This window comes from Gloeophyllum trabeum (assembly GCF_000344685.1).
Source record: "Gloeophyllum trabeum ATCC 11539 unplaced genomic scaffold GLOTRscaffold_00008, whole genome shotgun sequence".
NCBI classification, from domain to species: domain Eukaryota; kingdom Fungi; phylum Basidiomycota; class Agaricomycetes; order Gloeophyllales; family Gloeophyllaceae; genus Gloeophyllum; species Gloeophyllum trabeum.
In genome coordinates, this window is record NW_006920417.1 from 572338 (window position 1) to 587302 (window position 14965).

Below are 14965 nucleotides of genomic sequence, written 5' to 3' on the forward strand. Positions count from 1 at the left end.
CTCAGGCATGGAACCATGGCCGAAGTACTGTCGTGGGTGCTTGCTAGGCTTGACGTAAATATAGAAACGCTGCCAAATTCCAGCCTTCATAACTCCTCAACTCCCAGCGACCGCGTCGGACGCGACTTTCAGCCCTCTCAAGCCTCAAAAGTTGCTAACTTGATTCGTCATGGGCGGCCTCTTCTCGAGCACCAAGTTCGACCCCATTCGGGATGTACCTGATCTCAAGGGCAAAGTCATTATCGTGACAGGTGGAAAGTGAGTTCGCTAGTCGTTCATGTGGTCGCGCCCGGTACACGAAACCTGATGAACATTACGTGTCCGTAACATATTCCAGCACTGGCATTGGCTTCGCGACCATCCAGCATCTCGTGCGGCGCGGTGCGAAGGTTTACATGGGAGCTAGAAATGAATCTAAAGCCACTGGCGCTATCGCACGCCTCAAGGCTGAGGGAATGGGTCCCGGTTTTGGAGAAGTTCACTGGCTGAACCTTGACTTAACCGATCCTCGCAATGCGAAGAAGGTCGCAGAGGAGTTCGCAGGAAGAGAGTCGCGACTTGACGTGCTTGGTATGTCATCGTGGAATACGTTTCGTCGGTTCTAGGTGTCCTACGGCTTAATGTCTCGTCGCATGTCCATAGTGAACAACGCTGCTTTGTGAGCACCACACTAATCGTCATCAGTCGTGAATCTAAGCTTATTTTGCCTTCATCAGGCTGATGGTTCCTTATGAGAAGACAAGAGATGGTGAGAAAATGAAAGACTAACATAAAACGCGTTTGTGACCTTCTCGAAATCCAGGGATCCAACAAGTTATGATGGTCGAGTACGTCCCCTGGCATGCTCCAAAGTGGTGGGGCTGTCTTGACACCAGTTCTCTGTAGCTATCTTAGCCCGTTTGTATTCACTGAAGCGCTGCTTCCGCTTCTCAAGAAGACATCGCAGTTGCCAGACGCTGATGTGCGCATTGTGACTGTGAGTTTTCGCCGCTCACACGTGGATGCTGACTTTGCTGATCTCGATTTTGCTTCGACTTTCTAAAGCTGTCTTCTGACGCCCTCCTTTTGATGCCCAATGACATACATTTCCGAGATATTAACGACTTCAATCGAGATTTCAAGGAGGCATGGTACCCTTCCATGAATCGTTACGGTGAAGTATCCGCTTGTTAGCGGCGATTGTGCGCTTTTCGAACTGACTTCCACTTCTTGGCAGGTCTAGCAAAATTCGCCAACTGCATATGGATGAAGCATTTGCAAAAGCGTCTAGATGCCGATAGTTCATCCATCATAGCCATGGCAGTCCATCCAGGTGGTGTGAACACCGGTAAGCTTCCTCTTCACATGAGGTGTCTGACCCTGCTGACTGTCTGGCAGAATACGGCATAGAATACTTATCGCAGTATCATCTGGCATGGCTATTCAGGTACATCTTTGTCACCCCTCCAGTCGGTGCATTGAATTCCGTGTTCGCGGCGACATCACCCGCTGTTCGCGCCAATGCGGAGAAATTCAAGGGAGCGTACTTACATCCGGTTGGTGAAGTGAACGCGGCTAACAGACCTGCCCGTGACCTGGAATTGCAGGAGGAGCTTTACTCGACTACACTGTCTATACTACGCGATTTGGGCGTGTACCAGCAATGACCTGTCCAAAGGGCATTATTTCGTTTATCGTACATCCCCCTCATGTTATCCTAGATACCCTGTTGATTATGCTCGAGTTTTCTTCTGCTATCTCACAATCCAGCCGGCGGTATGGGAGGGCAAGGTGGTACGCCACAGCGGGCCGCGCACAGCCGTCGATATGAAGTGCAGCTGCGCTTATTAGACTCCAATTTCGGAAGTTTCTCGCCAGCTCGACTTCGACATATTCATTCGACGTACAGGCCTTACTCACATATCTTCTCGCATTCTGGTCGGATTGTGTGCTTCCTTCCGATATCTGATAAACATTCCGGTGACTTGGGCCGCGCTGGGATCTCGTCTGGTAGCCGTGTCATTCAACGCACCATTCACTCCGGTGGCTGAGTCCCACCGACTTCAAGATGGATGTAGTCAAAGCAGTGGAAACTTATGTCACAAAGATGGTCTCAGTGCCTTCGGCTATGAAGGTTCTACTCTTGGACTCTCATACTGTTAGTTGTGTGAATAACTGTCGCGTCAATGGAGATGCTCACCCATAGCGCTCGCCGAAGACACCCATCGTGTCCTTGGCCTCAACACAGTCAAGTCTTCTATCGCATCAAGTCTATCTGACGGACAGGATAGATAACCGGAAGCGGGACCGGCTGCCGCACATGAAATGTGTGTGTTTCCTGCGCAATAGCGAAGAGAGCCTCGAGGCTCTTGAGAGCGAACTAAGGGAGCCGAAGTACGGAGAGTACTACCTGTGTCAGTTGGTGAATCTCTGGCCTCATATCGGCGCGTCGACGTACCTTGACTCACCAGGCGCGTTCTGACCAGACTTCAGCAACGTTTTGAGCAAGACAGCTATCGAACGGCTAGCGGAGGTCGACGAATATGAAGTGGTGAGAGAAGTCCAAGTACGTGGATGGCAATGCAAATCCGATCGTAAGGCCCTGATTCATGAGCAAGGAATATTTTGCAGATTATGCACCGCTACTTCCGTCGCTATTCTCCTTGAACCACGTCCCGACCGTCCAGAGACCACTGTACGGGTCGACACCGAATTTGTGGGACTCGAAGGCATTGGATCGCGCGGTCGATGGTATCACTGCTGTATTGCTCAGTCTCAAAAAGAAACCCGTTATACGGTACGAGAAGATGAGCGGGATGGCTCGTAAGTTAGGTATCGAGATACAGGTGAATTCAAATCACGGCTAGTGATGAAGACAGTTCTGACGCTGGAATTGTAGCATCGTATCCAATCGGAGTCGTCCTTGTTTGACTTCAGATTGACACAAGTCCCGCCGCTGTTACTGATACTTGACCGAAGAAACGATCCTGTCACTCCGCTGCTATGTCAATGGACATACCAGGCAATGGTGCACGAATTGCTCGGGATTCAGAATGGCCGTGTTGATCTGCGCATGGTGCCCGGTATAGCACCGGAACTCAGTGTATGTACTTCTCCGAGGGCCGTCACCCAGAGCCCATAACTGAACTTTCGCAGGAAGTCACTTTGACCACGTCGACCGACCCGTTCTTCCAAGAGCACCACCTCGCCACGTTTGGAGACCTCGGTGAACATCTCAAGAATTATGTGCAGTCGTACCAGAGCAAGTCACTGGCGCATGCACCATCTTCTATCAATTCCATAGCCGACATGAAACGCTTTGTGGAGGAATATCCTGAGTTCAAGAAGCTTGGTGGTAACGTCAGTAAACATGTCGCCCTCGTCGGTGAGCTCAGTCGGCTCGTGGAGAGGGACAAGCTATTGGACGTAGGGGAGGTCGAACAGGGCCTCGCCACTGGTTCTGGAGCCGACTTACGAGTAAGTGATTAATCATATCCGACTCCATCATATCCCCTAATCTTTACATCGAATGCGAATGCTAGAGTGTACAAGCTCTCCTTACCAACCCTGCTGTGACGCCGTGGAATAAACTGCGCCTTGTTATCTTGTACGCCTTGCGATACCAGAAGAGTCAAGCCAACAACATCGCTTCCCTAATCAACCTTATGCTTGAAAATGGAGTAAGCCGGGAAGACGCAAGAGTAAGTCTGAGTCATCCCTAGACCTAGAAGTCATCACTTTAACTAGGCCCATAGCTTGTGTATGTTTTCTTGAATATTGCCGGCTCGGATCAAAGACAAGATGAGCTATTCTCCATGGAGTCACTCCTTGCCAAAGGTCGTTCGGCTTTGAAAGGACTCAAGGTCGGCCTGAGGCGCTCTGATTTTCGGGGTTTCACAGTTTCTCACTGGGTCTCACCAATTCTTAGGGCATCGAAAACGTCTACATGCAGCACACGCCGCGGATGTCACAAACGTTGGAGAATCTCTTCAAGGGCCGGTTGAAGGAGACGAGCTATCCGTTCATCGAAGGTGCAGGCCCTAATGCAGGCTTGCAAAGGTGAACAACCGGAAAACTGAATAATGTCATTCGGTGACAGTACTAATGCACTCCGTGCAGACCACAGGATGTCATCGTGTTCATGATCGGAGGCACAACTTATGAAGAGGCGAGAACGGTTGCTCTCCTGAACCAGGAGCTGGCTGCTGGCGGGGGTCAGACAGGACTCACGTCCGCTGCTGGGACTAGACTTCTCTTAGGAGGGACATGCGTACACAATTCCTCGAGGTGGGATGCTACGCCTGTGTATCTTCGTTGGAGTCTGACTGTTCAACTACACCAGCTACATCGAAATGATTAGGGCTGCTGCTAACTCCTTCCCTTCCTCGGTCTACGAGCCGCCGCCAGAGTCTGGGTCGAATATGCCTGCACTGAACATCAGTCTAGGGAGCGTGAATGTCAGCCTTGGCGGAACTACACCTGGTGTCTTCAGGACCAGCGGCGAGAACGTTGGTGTCCAGGCAGACGGGATCCGAGACGGCGTAAAGAATTTATTTGGGAAGGTGAAGCAAGGTGTCGACCGCATAGGGTTGCCTTAATTATATTTTTTAATCGGTATTTATGATAATACAGATAATTCATGGTGCTACAGCTGGTCTAATGCATCATCGTCGAGAGTTTGCGTCCGCATTGCAATCTGGAGAGTTCGTCGGACGGCCATGCGTCGTTGACAAGCACGGGACATTGTCCGGGGACAAAGCTCGGCGTCAATTAGCACAGGGACGCGTGATGGAGACACGTCGACGCCGATCGCGTGGCCATCATGGCCCGCACCGAGTGCCTCGGTCTCCGTAACCCACACTGCTATTTCAGTTCTCGTGTCCCTGCGGACTGCTCGTCTCTCTTTCCTTCCTCTTACTTATTATTGTCTGGTTTCCATTCGTGCTCCTGGCACCGCAGCGACGATGCCAGCCAAGGGGCTTTTCGGCGGGCTCAAGGGCATTGATGCCTTTGGGAAGGTGAGAGCGTCTCGTCTGATGCGCTGTTTGGATCAAGTGACGACGTGGTATGGATGCGGGGTAGACTACGGAAGATGTAAAGGTCAAGACGCGCACTGGTGCTTTCTGTGAGTGCCTTGGGTCATGCTTGCGGATGTCTGCTGTATTGAGCTGAGCGTGGCCGTTACCGGAATGTAGTAACTCTTCTTTCGGCTGCTATTATACTGGCTTTCTGCATGATGGAGTTCATTGATTACCGACGTGTATACGTTGACACCTCCATTGTGGTGGATCGAAGTCGGGGTGAGAAGCTTACGGTGAATCTGAATATAACGTTCCCAAGGGTGCCATGCTACCGTGAGTGCCCATGTCTCTCCCCCAACCTGCTGCGACTTAAAATGCTCGAAATCTCCCTCGTCCAGTACTCAGCATAGACGTGATGGACATCTCCGGGGAGCAGCAACGCGACATTTCCCATGCGGTCGTCAAAACCCGTCTCGACCAGACGGGCCAGCGTGTCACCGGGATCCATTCGTCCGACCTGCGAAATGAGGTGGAGAAGATGCAGGAGCAGCGGACCGACGGATACTGCGGTAGCTGCTACGGCGCGGACCCGCCAGAGGGCATGGAGTGCTGTAATACGTGTGAAAGCGTACGGCAGGCATACGTGCAGCGGGGATGGAGCTTCAGTAATCCGGACGCGATAGAACAGGTGCGGAGTAATCTGTGTAGTGAATCTGAATAAGCTGCTGATCAACCCGCTGGCACGGTAGTGCGTCTCTGAGCGCTGGACGGAGAAACTGAAAGACCAAGCATCAGAAGGCTGCAACGTCGCCGGACGTCTGCGCGTCAACAAGGTTGTGGGGAACATTCATATGTCACCGGGCCGCTCATTCGGAAGCCTGGGTGGCAACAACATCTATGACTTCGTGCCGTACCTGCGAAACGACGGGAACCAGCACGATTTCAGTCATTACATACACGAGTTCAGGTTCTCTGGAGACGACGAGTATGACATGAACAAAGCCAGGATATCGCAGGAGATGCGTGCGAAGATGGGGATGCTGGACCAGCCACTGAATGGGAGGACTGCGAACGTGAGTAGCTTGGTTGTTATATTGACGTGTCACCACCTTGCGGCAGAGAGCGGGCCAATGACTGACATCCATACGAAACAGACGAATAAGCACCAATTCATGTTTCAATACTTCCTGAAAATCGTGAAGACACGGTTTGTGGACCTGCAAGGCAGGACTGTACGTGCCGCCACCGTATTGGGACTGGCTGGTACTCACGTCGTTCATTTCGGCGACTCGGACTTAGGTCAACACCCACCAATACAGCGCGACGCACTTTGAACGTGATCTATCACAAGGTCAGCGAGGGAGCACCGGAGAGGGCTTGCACATACAGCATGGAACCACCGGGTTACCGGGTAGGTTGTCTTCCTACCCGCGTATCATCTATAGAAAGAGGTATCTGACACGCTTGTTGCGACGCACAGGCGCGTTCTTCAACTTCGAAATCTCGCCAATTCTAGTGGTGCATACTGAGACGCGGCAGTCATTCGCGCATTTCCTCACATCGTATGTATTCATTTCATACCCGTCCCGTCGCACCCCACGTTGCTACGCCTGAATTGCCTCTAACGTCTTCTTCGCTCTGCTGTAGGTCGTGCGCCATCGTGGGAGGTGTTCTCACCGTCGCGTCTATAGTGGACAGTATGCTGTTCACGGCGAGTCGACGGTTGAAGAAGTCGGGAGCTGGGAGCTCGCCGAGCGTGAACGGGAATGGGGTGTACGGACATGGGAAGCTCATGTAAAACTTCGGAATCTTGCTGCTACAAAGTGTGTGTACTAGGTGTGGGATATCGCTGTCGGTCTTGCTCCGTCCAAATATTTGCTTGATTACGGACAGGTTCACAACGCTTGGTCGACAACTGTTGCGAGCAGGTCAGCATCTCACTATGATCGCACCTCTGAGAATGGAGCGCGGCTGCGTTGCACTCGTCGTCTGGACGTTGATTCCATGCTTATCCTTCATTACGAATGTTGATTACAGTGCTTCTCTATCATACACCTCCATGCAATAGTCCGGCAAGTTAATTGATTATGAACTCGTCAACAGCTCATTTTCGTCCCCAGCTCCCTGGATTGCCTCCCTCATGAGCTCGTCCTTCTTTGGCCTGCCCTTGCCTGGATCCCCAAGGACGCCTTCTTGCGTGGGCTCGATACCATAGGCGCCCTCCTTTGCACCCCGCGTCTTGCGGTCTGTTGTTGGTGCATCACCGGTGTTCTGGAGATTCTACAGAAGCCGTGTCAGACTCCAGTCAAGTGTGCATCGAGTCACTATAACTCACGTTTGGAGGATCGCGCATATACTCGTCGTTAATGTTGTGGTCTGTGGTCGCGGGGCGTCCGACCTCCTGGAACGCCTTCTTGAAGGTCTTGGACTCGTCGTTGTGTGCCTCGATGCGCGACATGGTGATTTAAGCTATGAGACTGAGAGTGGTTTCAGATGCAGGTTGTGTCGTAACAAATGTCTGTGCTAGACATGGCAGTGAGGGCAGCAAATATAAAGAGGATCGGAGGGGAAGGTACGTCATGCTGATGTCAAGCACTGGGGAGGTCGAGGGAGCGCTGTTGACCAACGTCGAAGCCGACGACGCGATGGAGCTCCAACACTCTCCAATAATCTCGAATTCCCGACGCTGCTACGCGAAGTCGCTGCATAGCCGGTAGCGAGCTCGGCTTCGTCCCCGAGGCTCCCTGAATTCGAAGTCCTTCCTCAAACTGTCCGACGACCTTACGATCAGATCACCCTGCAAGCTTCATGCCCTATAACGGGATCCCGATGGTATAGAGAAACGCAGACTCAGTAAGTAACCATATCTCAAGATGAAAGGAAGAATTCACCTACGCTTTTCACAGCTTCTTTATAGGCGCTCATCCTTAATCTCCATCTCAGGCTATGGTACAACCACTTGCCTGCAGCTTCCAACGGGATCACGAACGTGTCTCAGCACGACCAAGAATGCTTTTCTTTCAGCACAATGCCGTCGATCTGCTTACTTTGCTATGAGAGCAAGCTTTCCGTCGGGCCTTGCATTGTCGGTGCGGTCTCCCGTGCCGTGGCTTCTCGTGGAACCAAAATACTCTTCGCGCGGTGTCATCTGACGGATAGACCTCACCCATGGGCATAAATACAGGGCCAATGCTCGCCGACGCTGCTGCTTGATACTCGGGGCTATCATATTGATATCTGTCTGCGAGGAACATGTCTAACCTGAACGCGACAAGCACGCCCGGCTACGGCTTCAGCCCCGCAAATACGGCTTCCTTCTCCTCTAACCCCTCGGATGCCAACGCTTATCTGTATCCGTATCACTCGACAGCGATAGCGGATCAGTTGATATCTACCGCTCAGACCCTCGTGAACCCTCGTGGAAAGGGCATATATGCCACGGACGAGACTCCAGAGGGCATCGAAGCTCGCTTGATCGCCGCCCTCGGTGAAGATACCAAATGGACAGACGCGGAGAAGAGAGAGAAGAGACGGCGGTTCCGCGAATGTCTCTACGAATCTCTCCCTACGCGTAAGTTCGGACGTCCGTCATGTGATGTGCCCTTACTAACGTCTACACCTCGCACTTCAGAGTACATCTCCGGAGTGATCTTGTATGCGGAGACCCTCCTTGACTTCCAGCTCGGGCCCGTCCTCGCCAGCAGGGGCATCATCCCCGGCATCCGCGCCGACACCGACTCGCACCCGCTCCCCATCTCCCCGCTCGAGCCCGCGACGCAGGGTCTCGACGATCTGCTCCCGCGCCTGACGTCAGCGCGTCTCGCCGGTGCACGCTTCACGAAATGGCGGGCCCCGATCCTCTGCACATCGGCCGCGGGCGGTCTGCCCACACATGCCGCGCTGGAGGCGCAGGCGGAGAGCCTCGCGCGATTTGCGGCGATCAGCCAGCAGGCGGGTTTGGTGCCCATTGTGGAGCCCGACGTCGACTTCGCGGAGGATGCGGATCTGAAGAGGAGCGTAGAGGTGCACGTGAAGATTATTAGTATGATATTTGCACGGTGCGCCCAGTATGGGGTGCTCCTAGAGGGTGAGCTGCGTTAGATAATGAACTCGTTTGGTAGGCGTGCTAAAGGGAGGATATAGGTTCGTTGATCAAGCCGTCCTTCCCTCAGCCAGGCTTGAAGCATCCTTCGCGGGCTACTACTACCTCCGAGGACATTGCTCTTGCCACTGCCACAGTCCTTGCCCGGTCCGTGCCGATAGCAGTCGCTGGTGTCGTCTTCCTTTCAGGTTCGTCTCAATTTCCTTCGCTCACCTCTTCAAACTGACTTTGATGCCTAATCTTCAGGTGGTCTATCCGACTCGGAATCGATCCTTTACCTCAACAAACTCAATGTACTCGTCAACGCCTCCACGGCGCCGTCGCCTTTCTCGAGGCTACCGCCGCTAAGCTTCTCGTTCGGCAGGGGCCTACAAGGGGACGCGATGAAGAAGTGGGTTAAGGGTGACGAGGAAGGGGCGAAGAAGGCATTTGAAGTCAGGGCTAAGGCATGCTACGATGCTGCAAGGGGCCAGCTGAACGTGTGAGGTATTGTGGATAAGGCGATTAATCCATAATTGGGGCCATACGAGCGCGATGTGTATATAGACGCGTGTTCATCATGCAGCGATTGCAACTTGTGATAGAACACTGGAGCAATATTTAACGGGCAGTGTCCATGAAGCAGGAAACAAGGTATCAAATCTGCGTGTTCGCGGGCGACTAAAGTACATGGAAATTCCGAGTTTTCGGCAGTATGTGATACATTTCGCACCGTGAGCGGGTCTGCCACTAAAGTCGTGTGGGACGGAGTCAAAAAAAGTAAGTGAAAATTCAAATGCATACAAGCTTAAGTGCGGCAGATATATACTCAGTGGCCATCCTCAGTCGGACTGTGGCGCCGCTCGTTCTATAAATAGCAGTTGTCTTGGATCGTTGGCCGCACTTCGCGTTCCAATCTCTCTCAACTTGCCTTGTCAAGGCCATGTCATGTTAGACTAGTGCTTCCTCTTCGCGTCCCATTCAGCCGTCTTGGAGTGGTCTCTCTGGAATACATATGCACTCGGTGTTGCTTGGACAAGTGATGAATCACACCTCGCCGTATTGTCACCGTGTAGTCTGCTTTATCAGTTGCCGACTACTATAGACGGATGCTTGGAGCTTGGGGATACGGATGAACAGCAAAGTGCACGTAACGACGGAAAGAAGAGTGAAGAGATGGGCTTTGTCACAATTCTTCGGGAACACCTTCAGTTGTGCATCTATAGGCCTGCGATCCCCAATTCCTGGGCAATGATGACCGCCGCCTTCTCTCCTACTGTGACTGCGGTCGAGTACGTATTCTGTGGCGATCGGCTGAGTATCAGCCCATCGGAGAAAGGAAATCACAGAATGACTGACCGAGCCGACGTTACTAGGGCATATGGATAAGTCTACCCCAACAGTTGAGTACCCTCGTATGTGTTATATCCTCGCAAGGGAGTTTACATACCAGCAATCTTTAGTCCCCGAGTCCCGTAGACATTCAACTTGGAGTCGACGACACCCCCTTGTTCATGAGGCTTCATTGCGCATGTTCCAATCTGAGCGAAGTAGCTTCAGAGGCTATTTTCGCAACATAAGGACAAAGCGACGTACGGAATGCCACGCAGTAGCCACTGTAAAGGTGTCGTCACTATGTCATGCGCGCACTCTTGCAATTAGTGCGGCGTATTTACTCACCAAATTCTCTCGTATATTGCTCGACGGCTTCCTCGTCTACACCACTGTATTGTATATCCTCTGCATGAACTGCAGCTGGAGTGCCGCTGTCCCTGCAAAACGCGGGGCTTTGCTCGTCGAACTTGGGATGGGCCTGCGTGTACTCTCCTTGGTAGACCCCTAACCTCCTAGCAAACTCTCTTGACCGCTTGTATGCCCAATTTAAGAGAGCAAGATCCGCTTTACTATCAAGACGTGACCTTCGTGCCGGCGGGTAGTCTGTAGGCCAGAACTCACTCGGTCAGATACCTTGGATCAAATGACGGAGGTGCGTTGATATCTTCTCTGTCGGTTATGTGCAGGTATCCACGCGCTACTGGATATGTCTAGTGCCTACATCAGCCCAGATCACCCTTTGAGCTGAGAGAGCTCACCGTGAAATAACCCATACTGAAGTACTTCCTTGGCGGTACTGAGGAGGGCTCCCCGACGAACCTATTGGATCAGGATTCAGTGGAGCTCTTTATGTACAAGAACAACATCCGACATCGAGACTGCTCCAATCCAGAGCACTGGCTTATCTGGGGCTTTTTCGAAGTACTCCTTCCACGTCTCTTCGAATTCTGGCCCGATGTCCTTCAGTTCTTCTGGTGTGGGACGAAGTTTGATGCCTGCGTCCAGGGCGCTGCAAGTACAGTCAACACGGGAGAGAACCTGAGGCGTATATGAGCCTTACTTATTGGACATCAATCCGGATCCTTTGGCACGCCATATACTGTCCCATTCTTGCAAATAGCTTCTGAATACAAGCCATCGAGAAAGATGCACGGACACGTACTTTTCACTTCATCGGCATCATTCCTTACAATTCCATCCAGTGTCTCTGCCTCGTCCGACGCTAAGTATGGCACGAACATCACATTATGGTCTGTCGAGTCATACGTCATCTCGATGACTGGGCCGAACAAATTCATCTGGACATACCTTGGTAGTTCTCTCCCACCTCATCTAGCTGCACGAGCGGTTCGACGCCTACCTGCTCCAATACATCCCGGCGTCCGATGCCGCTCCTTTCCAGGATTTGTGGAGACCCGAAAGTCCCTGCACTGAGGACCACAAGCTTCGATGCCTTCGCAGTATATGCTTCCGGGCCGGAGGGGCTTTCGTGAAAGCGTGGATTGAGCACGTACTCGACACCGGTTGCACGTTTATCTCTGTTGGATAACCTCAGCTAAGGGAATTTTGGAAATGGAGCCATTGCGTACTCGAAGATGACTCTCTTCACGAGGCATCCCGTTTGGATCTCAAGATTAGGATGGTCATTTTCTTTGCCGTAAATAAAGTGGTGGGGAACATCCGAGCGTGTCCCATTCGTAGCATCGATCCATCTAGGCAAGAATTCATCTGTTCAGGACATCATTGCGCGGACGCAGGGATGAAGCCCTACTTTTGCCACCGACCATAGGCGAGACTCTTCTCGCTCAGGTCGTTGAGGTCATTGGTCTTGCCTCGCGATTTATCATACTCCTTAGCGACTTCCAAGAATTGCTGGCCGACATTGGTGAAGTGACCGCCGTAAGAGACGCCCAGAGGGCCCGAATATCCGTGAGTCTCTTGATCCTTCGCAATTTGGTAGGTCTCGCTCTAACGGCATAGTCAGATCAGGATTGCGGATTCCTAACCAGATATACCTTCTTCAGAAGAGGAATCAGGTCGTTTGACCCCCATCCTGCATTCCCGTACTTTGTTTCCCAATCGTCATAGTCGGACGCCGAAGCTCGGGTGTACATGGTGACTACGTTTTGATGTCAGTGCGGTGTGCATTCCGTGGAATGCGGTGAAGCTTACAGTTGACGCTGCTTCCTCCACCTAGGCATTGCCCGCAGGGGACTACTAGCTGCCTGCCAAGCAATTCTTCACTGTGCTTTGCGGTATAGAACTTGATTGTCGTGCTGTCAGGGCGCAGATGGTGTAGGTAACGTGCGGGTTGCACGTGGAAGAGGTCATTGCGAGTATGGGGGCCTGCTTCAAGGACAAGGATCTTGAGGGACGGCTCGGCAGTGGAGAGTCGGGAGGCAAGCACGCAGCCTGCCGTTCCACCTGTAATGAAGAGTGTCAGATCTCGTCGATGTGCAGGCTACCGCGACCACAAGATCTGTCTGGCTAGCCTTCCCTTGTCGAAAGGCGGGAAGATCAGACGTACCTCCAGCAATGATGATATCGTATGTGCTTTCAGGCATGGCTGTATATGCACCAGATTATGCATTCTGATTATCTGCCTTATATACAAGGAGCTGCCGTATAAGCTATGTAAAGAGTCCAGATGAGCCCTTCCAGGGACTCTCAGAATTTGGTGAGAGAAGTACTGTGAGCGGGTACGCCGACTTCGCTGTCTAGGGCTATTGTTGGGCTAACAATAGCGCTTGACACTTCTTATCCTTTACGGGTGAATCTTCGGTGACCTCTGACGACTCTACAACTCATTCGTGATTGGCACCATCCTTAGCAAATGCCAGGTTCCAGAAGTACAGAGAAGCAGATAAATCTGACGGCACTTGTCGGTCCATTTGACGGGCATGGTGGCTGGGTGTGACCCGCGATGCACGATACATCCTCTCCCGTTGGGCGTCAACGCAGTTGGTGCTGGTCTGGCTGGGCGTGGCAGCCAGGTGATTATTGACGTTTGTTCAGCCTCCAATTAGCCATCTCATCACCTTTTTTCCGGACCGATGAGTAAACTTTTCCTTTAACCTTCAAGCCGACTACTCCTTCGGACACACATCCTGTTCATCCCATCTGGGCGTACCCGCAGCCTGAGCGCGATCCGTGCCGCGCACGGCCTTCACCCGTCATGCTGGGGTCGAACCGGCACCGTGGACACTCAGTTAGAAAATGCGATGCCATAGGAGACCGGAATACTCGTCCACTCCAGGCGACGGCTGATCAGCATGAGGTCCTCCTGACCTCTGCACCATCCGATGCACGTTGCACGAACTTGGTTAACCTGGCTCGTTGGAGTACGGATTCTGTGTGGATTCTCATACGGCATTGCCATGCGGGAATGCACTCGGACTTCGCTATTCGTAGGGACGGGTTGTGTCTCCTCGAGTTAACTGTACAGGACATGGGTTGCTTCCTTCTTCGGCTTCCTGCATATTTGTTCATAGGACTGGTAAGTATGTTCCGTGGCCCAAGGGACCGGATCGCAGACGTGATCATGTCCTGCGAGCCATATGGCCTTTTCACGGCTCAGGCTACAGGACTCCAAGCGGCGATATGGACGAAGATTACCGCCAGGAAGTCGGTGGCATCTCGCCTTTACCCCTCGTCCTTAACAGGTGCGCCTCCTCTCTGCAGCAAGACTAGGAATGTTTCGACAGGTAGCGGATTTGAATACCCTGTTTTCATCAGCAGCTGCATCGAAGCGCAGCTGCGGACTGTACGCGAGCAGCACTTCGACGACTGTCCTTGGCTTCTGTTGTCCAAGTCCAGGAGCATTTGTCCAGGATTGGCGAGTCTGCACTATCTCCACCACTGTTCACTCCGAAGCCATTCGTGGTTCGCAGATCATTCAGGGCAGCTCAAGCATTGTTTCTGGAACGCTAAACTGTCTGGACTGCGGTACATTTCGACCCTAGGTAAATCTCACGAGCCAGTTGCCGTTTCGGTCTGTTCCTGGATTCCAGCGTCGGGCCCGAGCGCGCCGCTCCTGATTCCGCGTTCGACTGGCCTCGAGAGGCTTTTCTAATTGTATCTACGGTGCGTCGCTCACACTGTTCGAAATGATTGTACTGCGTCGTGCAGTCTACCCGGGGTTCAGGCCTGCGGGTCGCCAGAGGTATCATGTCAAGGGTATGCCCGGCGGTTACACAAAAAATAATATACGGTAAGTGCCGCTCAGATCCGAGTATGATTAAGGAAGGTAGAACTAGTAGTCCTCCCACAGGCGTGGATCTCGAAGAACTGGTAGTCTGTGTCCAACACTGGTGAATCGGCACGCTTTTGCCACCGATGCGCGGCGACTAAACTAAGAACGACAACAATCGGCTCGGTGCACCACGGCTCCGCAGTGAGGAAAGTATGGTCGCCCTTCAGCTTGCCCAGAATAGATGCCAAAATCCGACGTTGCCGGTAAACGCCCTCTCTCTTTGATACATGTCAGATTTTTTGACTTGTATTTTCTGGCACCCGCTACAATTTATGAAGGAGACACCCGCAAGAGACT

The 14965-nt window shown here is 52.4% G+C and overlaps 4 protein-coding genes across 4 annotated transcripts; 2 read left to right on the forward strand and 2 right to left on the reverse strand.

Annotated features, from left to right (window-relative positions):
- Positions 1–153: 153 nt before the first annotated feature.
- On the forward strand, positions 154–6798 carry GLOTRDRAFT_121678 (Sec1-like protein; the record flags this gene model as incomplete). The annotated part of the gene is made up of 31 exons (XM_007868682.1): positions 154–258; positions 338–570; positions 643–658; positions 717–748; positions 803–827; positions 886–976; positions 1045–1153; positions 1217–1327; positions 1378–1609; positions 1701–1773; positions 1994–2137; positions 2186–2393; positions 2466–2545; positions 2598–2825; positions 2879–3082; positions 3136–3456; positions 3522–3680; positions 3735–3842; positions 3908–4038; positions 4099–4266; positions 4322–4541; positions 4612–4682; positions 4739–4997; positions 5062–5104; positions 5175–5333; positions 5399–5688; positions 5750–6073; positions 6155–6232; positions 6300–6411; positions 6481–6562; positions 6648–6798. The coding sequence occupies exons 1-31, from the start codon at positions 170–172 to the stop codon at positions 6796–6798; spliced, it is 4551 nt and encodes a 1516-aa protein (XP_007866873.1). The 5' UTR covers positions 154–169.
- A 287-nt stretch (positions 6799–7085) lies between these two features.
- GLOTRDRAFT_43526 (uncharacterized protein) lies at positions 7086–7458 on the reverse strand (the record flags this gene model as incomplete). Its single annotated transcript, XM_007868497.1, has 2 exons — positions 7086–7271; positions 7336–7458. The coding sequence occupies 2 exons, from the start codon at positions 7456–7458 to the stop codon at positions 7086–7088; spliced, it is 309 nt and encodes a 102-aa protein (XP_007866688.1).
- A 794-nt stretch (positions 7459–8252) lies between these two features.
- GLOTRDRAFT_129944 (aldolase) lies at positions 8253–9587 on the forward strand (the record flags this gene model as incomplete). Its single annotated transcript, XM_007868683.1, has 4 exons — positions 8253–8571; positions 8632–9087; positions 9144–9290; positions 9349–9587. The coding sequence occupies 4 exons, from the start codon at positions 8253–8255 to the stop codon at positions 9585–9587; spliced, it is 1161 nt and encodes a 386-aa protein (XP_007866874.1).
- A 714-nt stretch (positions 9588–10301) lies between these two features.
- GLOTRDRAFT_106260 (alcohol oxidase-like protein) lies at positions 10302–12980 on the reverse strand (the record flags this gene model as incomplete). Its single annotated transcript, XM_007868684.1, has 16 exons — positions 10302–10382; positions 10441–10472; positions 10532–10622; positions 10678–10697; positions 10762–10985; positions 11038–11126; positions 11175–11235; positions 11288–11425; positions 11477–11525; positions 11579–11668; positions 11725–11900; positions 12006–12128; positions 12188–12384; positions 12432–12535; positions 12589–12840; positions 12944–12980. 16 exons carry the CDS (start codon positions 12978–12980, stop codon positions 10302–10304), a joined length of 1764 nt encoding a protein of 587 aa, XP_007866875.1.
- Between the last annotated feature and the right edge of the window lie 1985 nt (positions 12981–14965).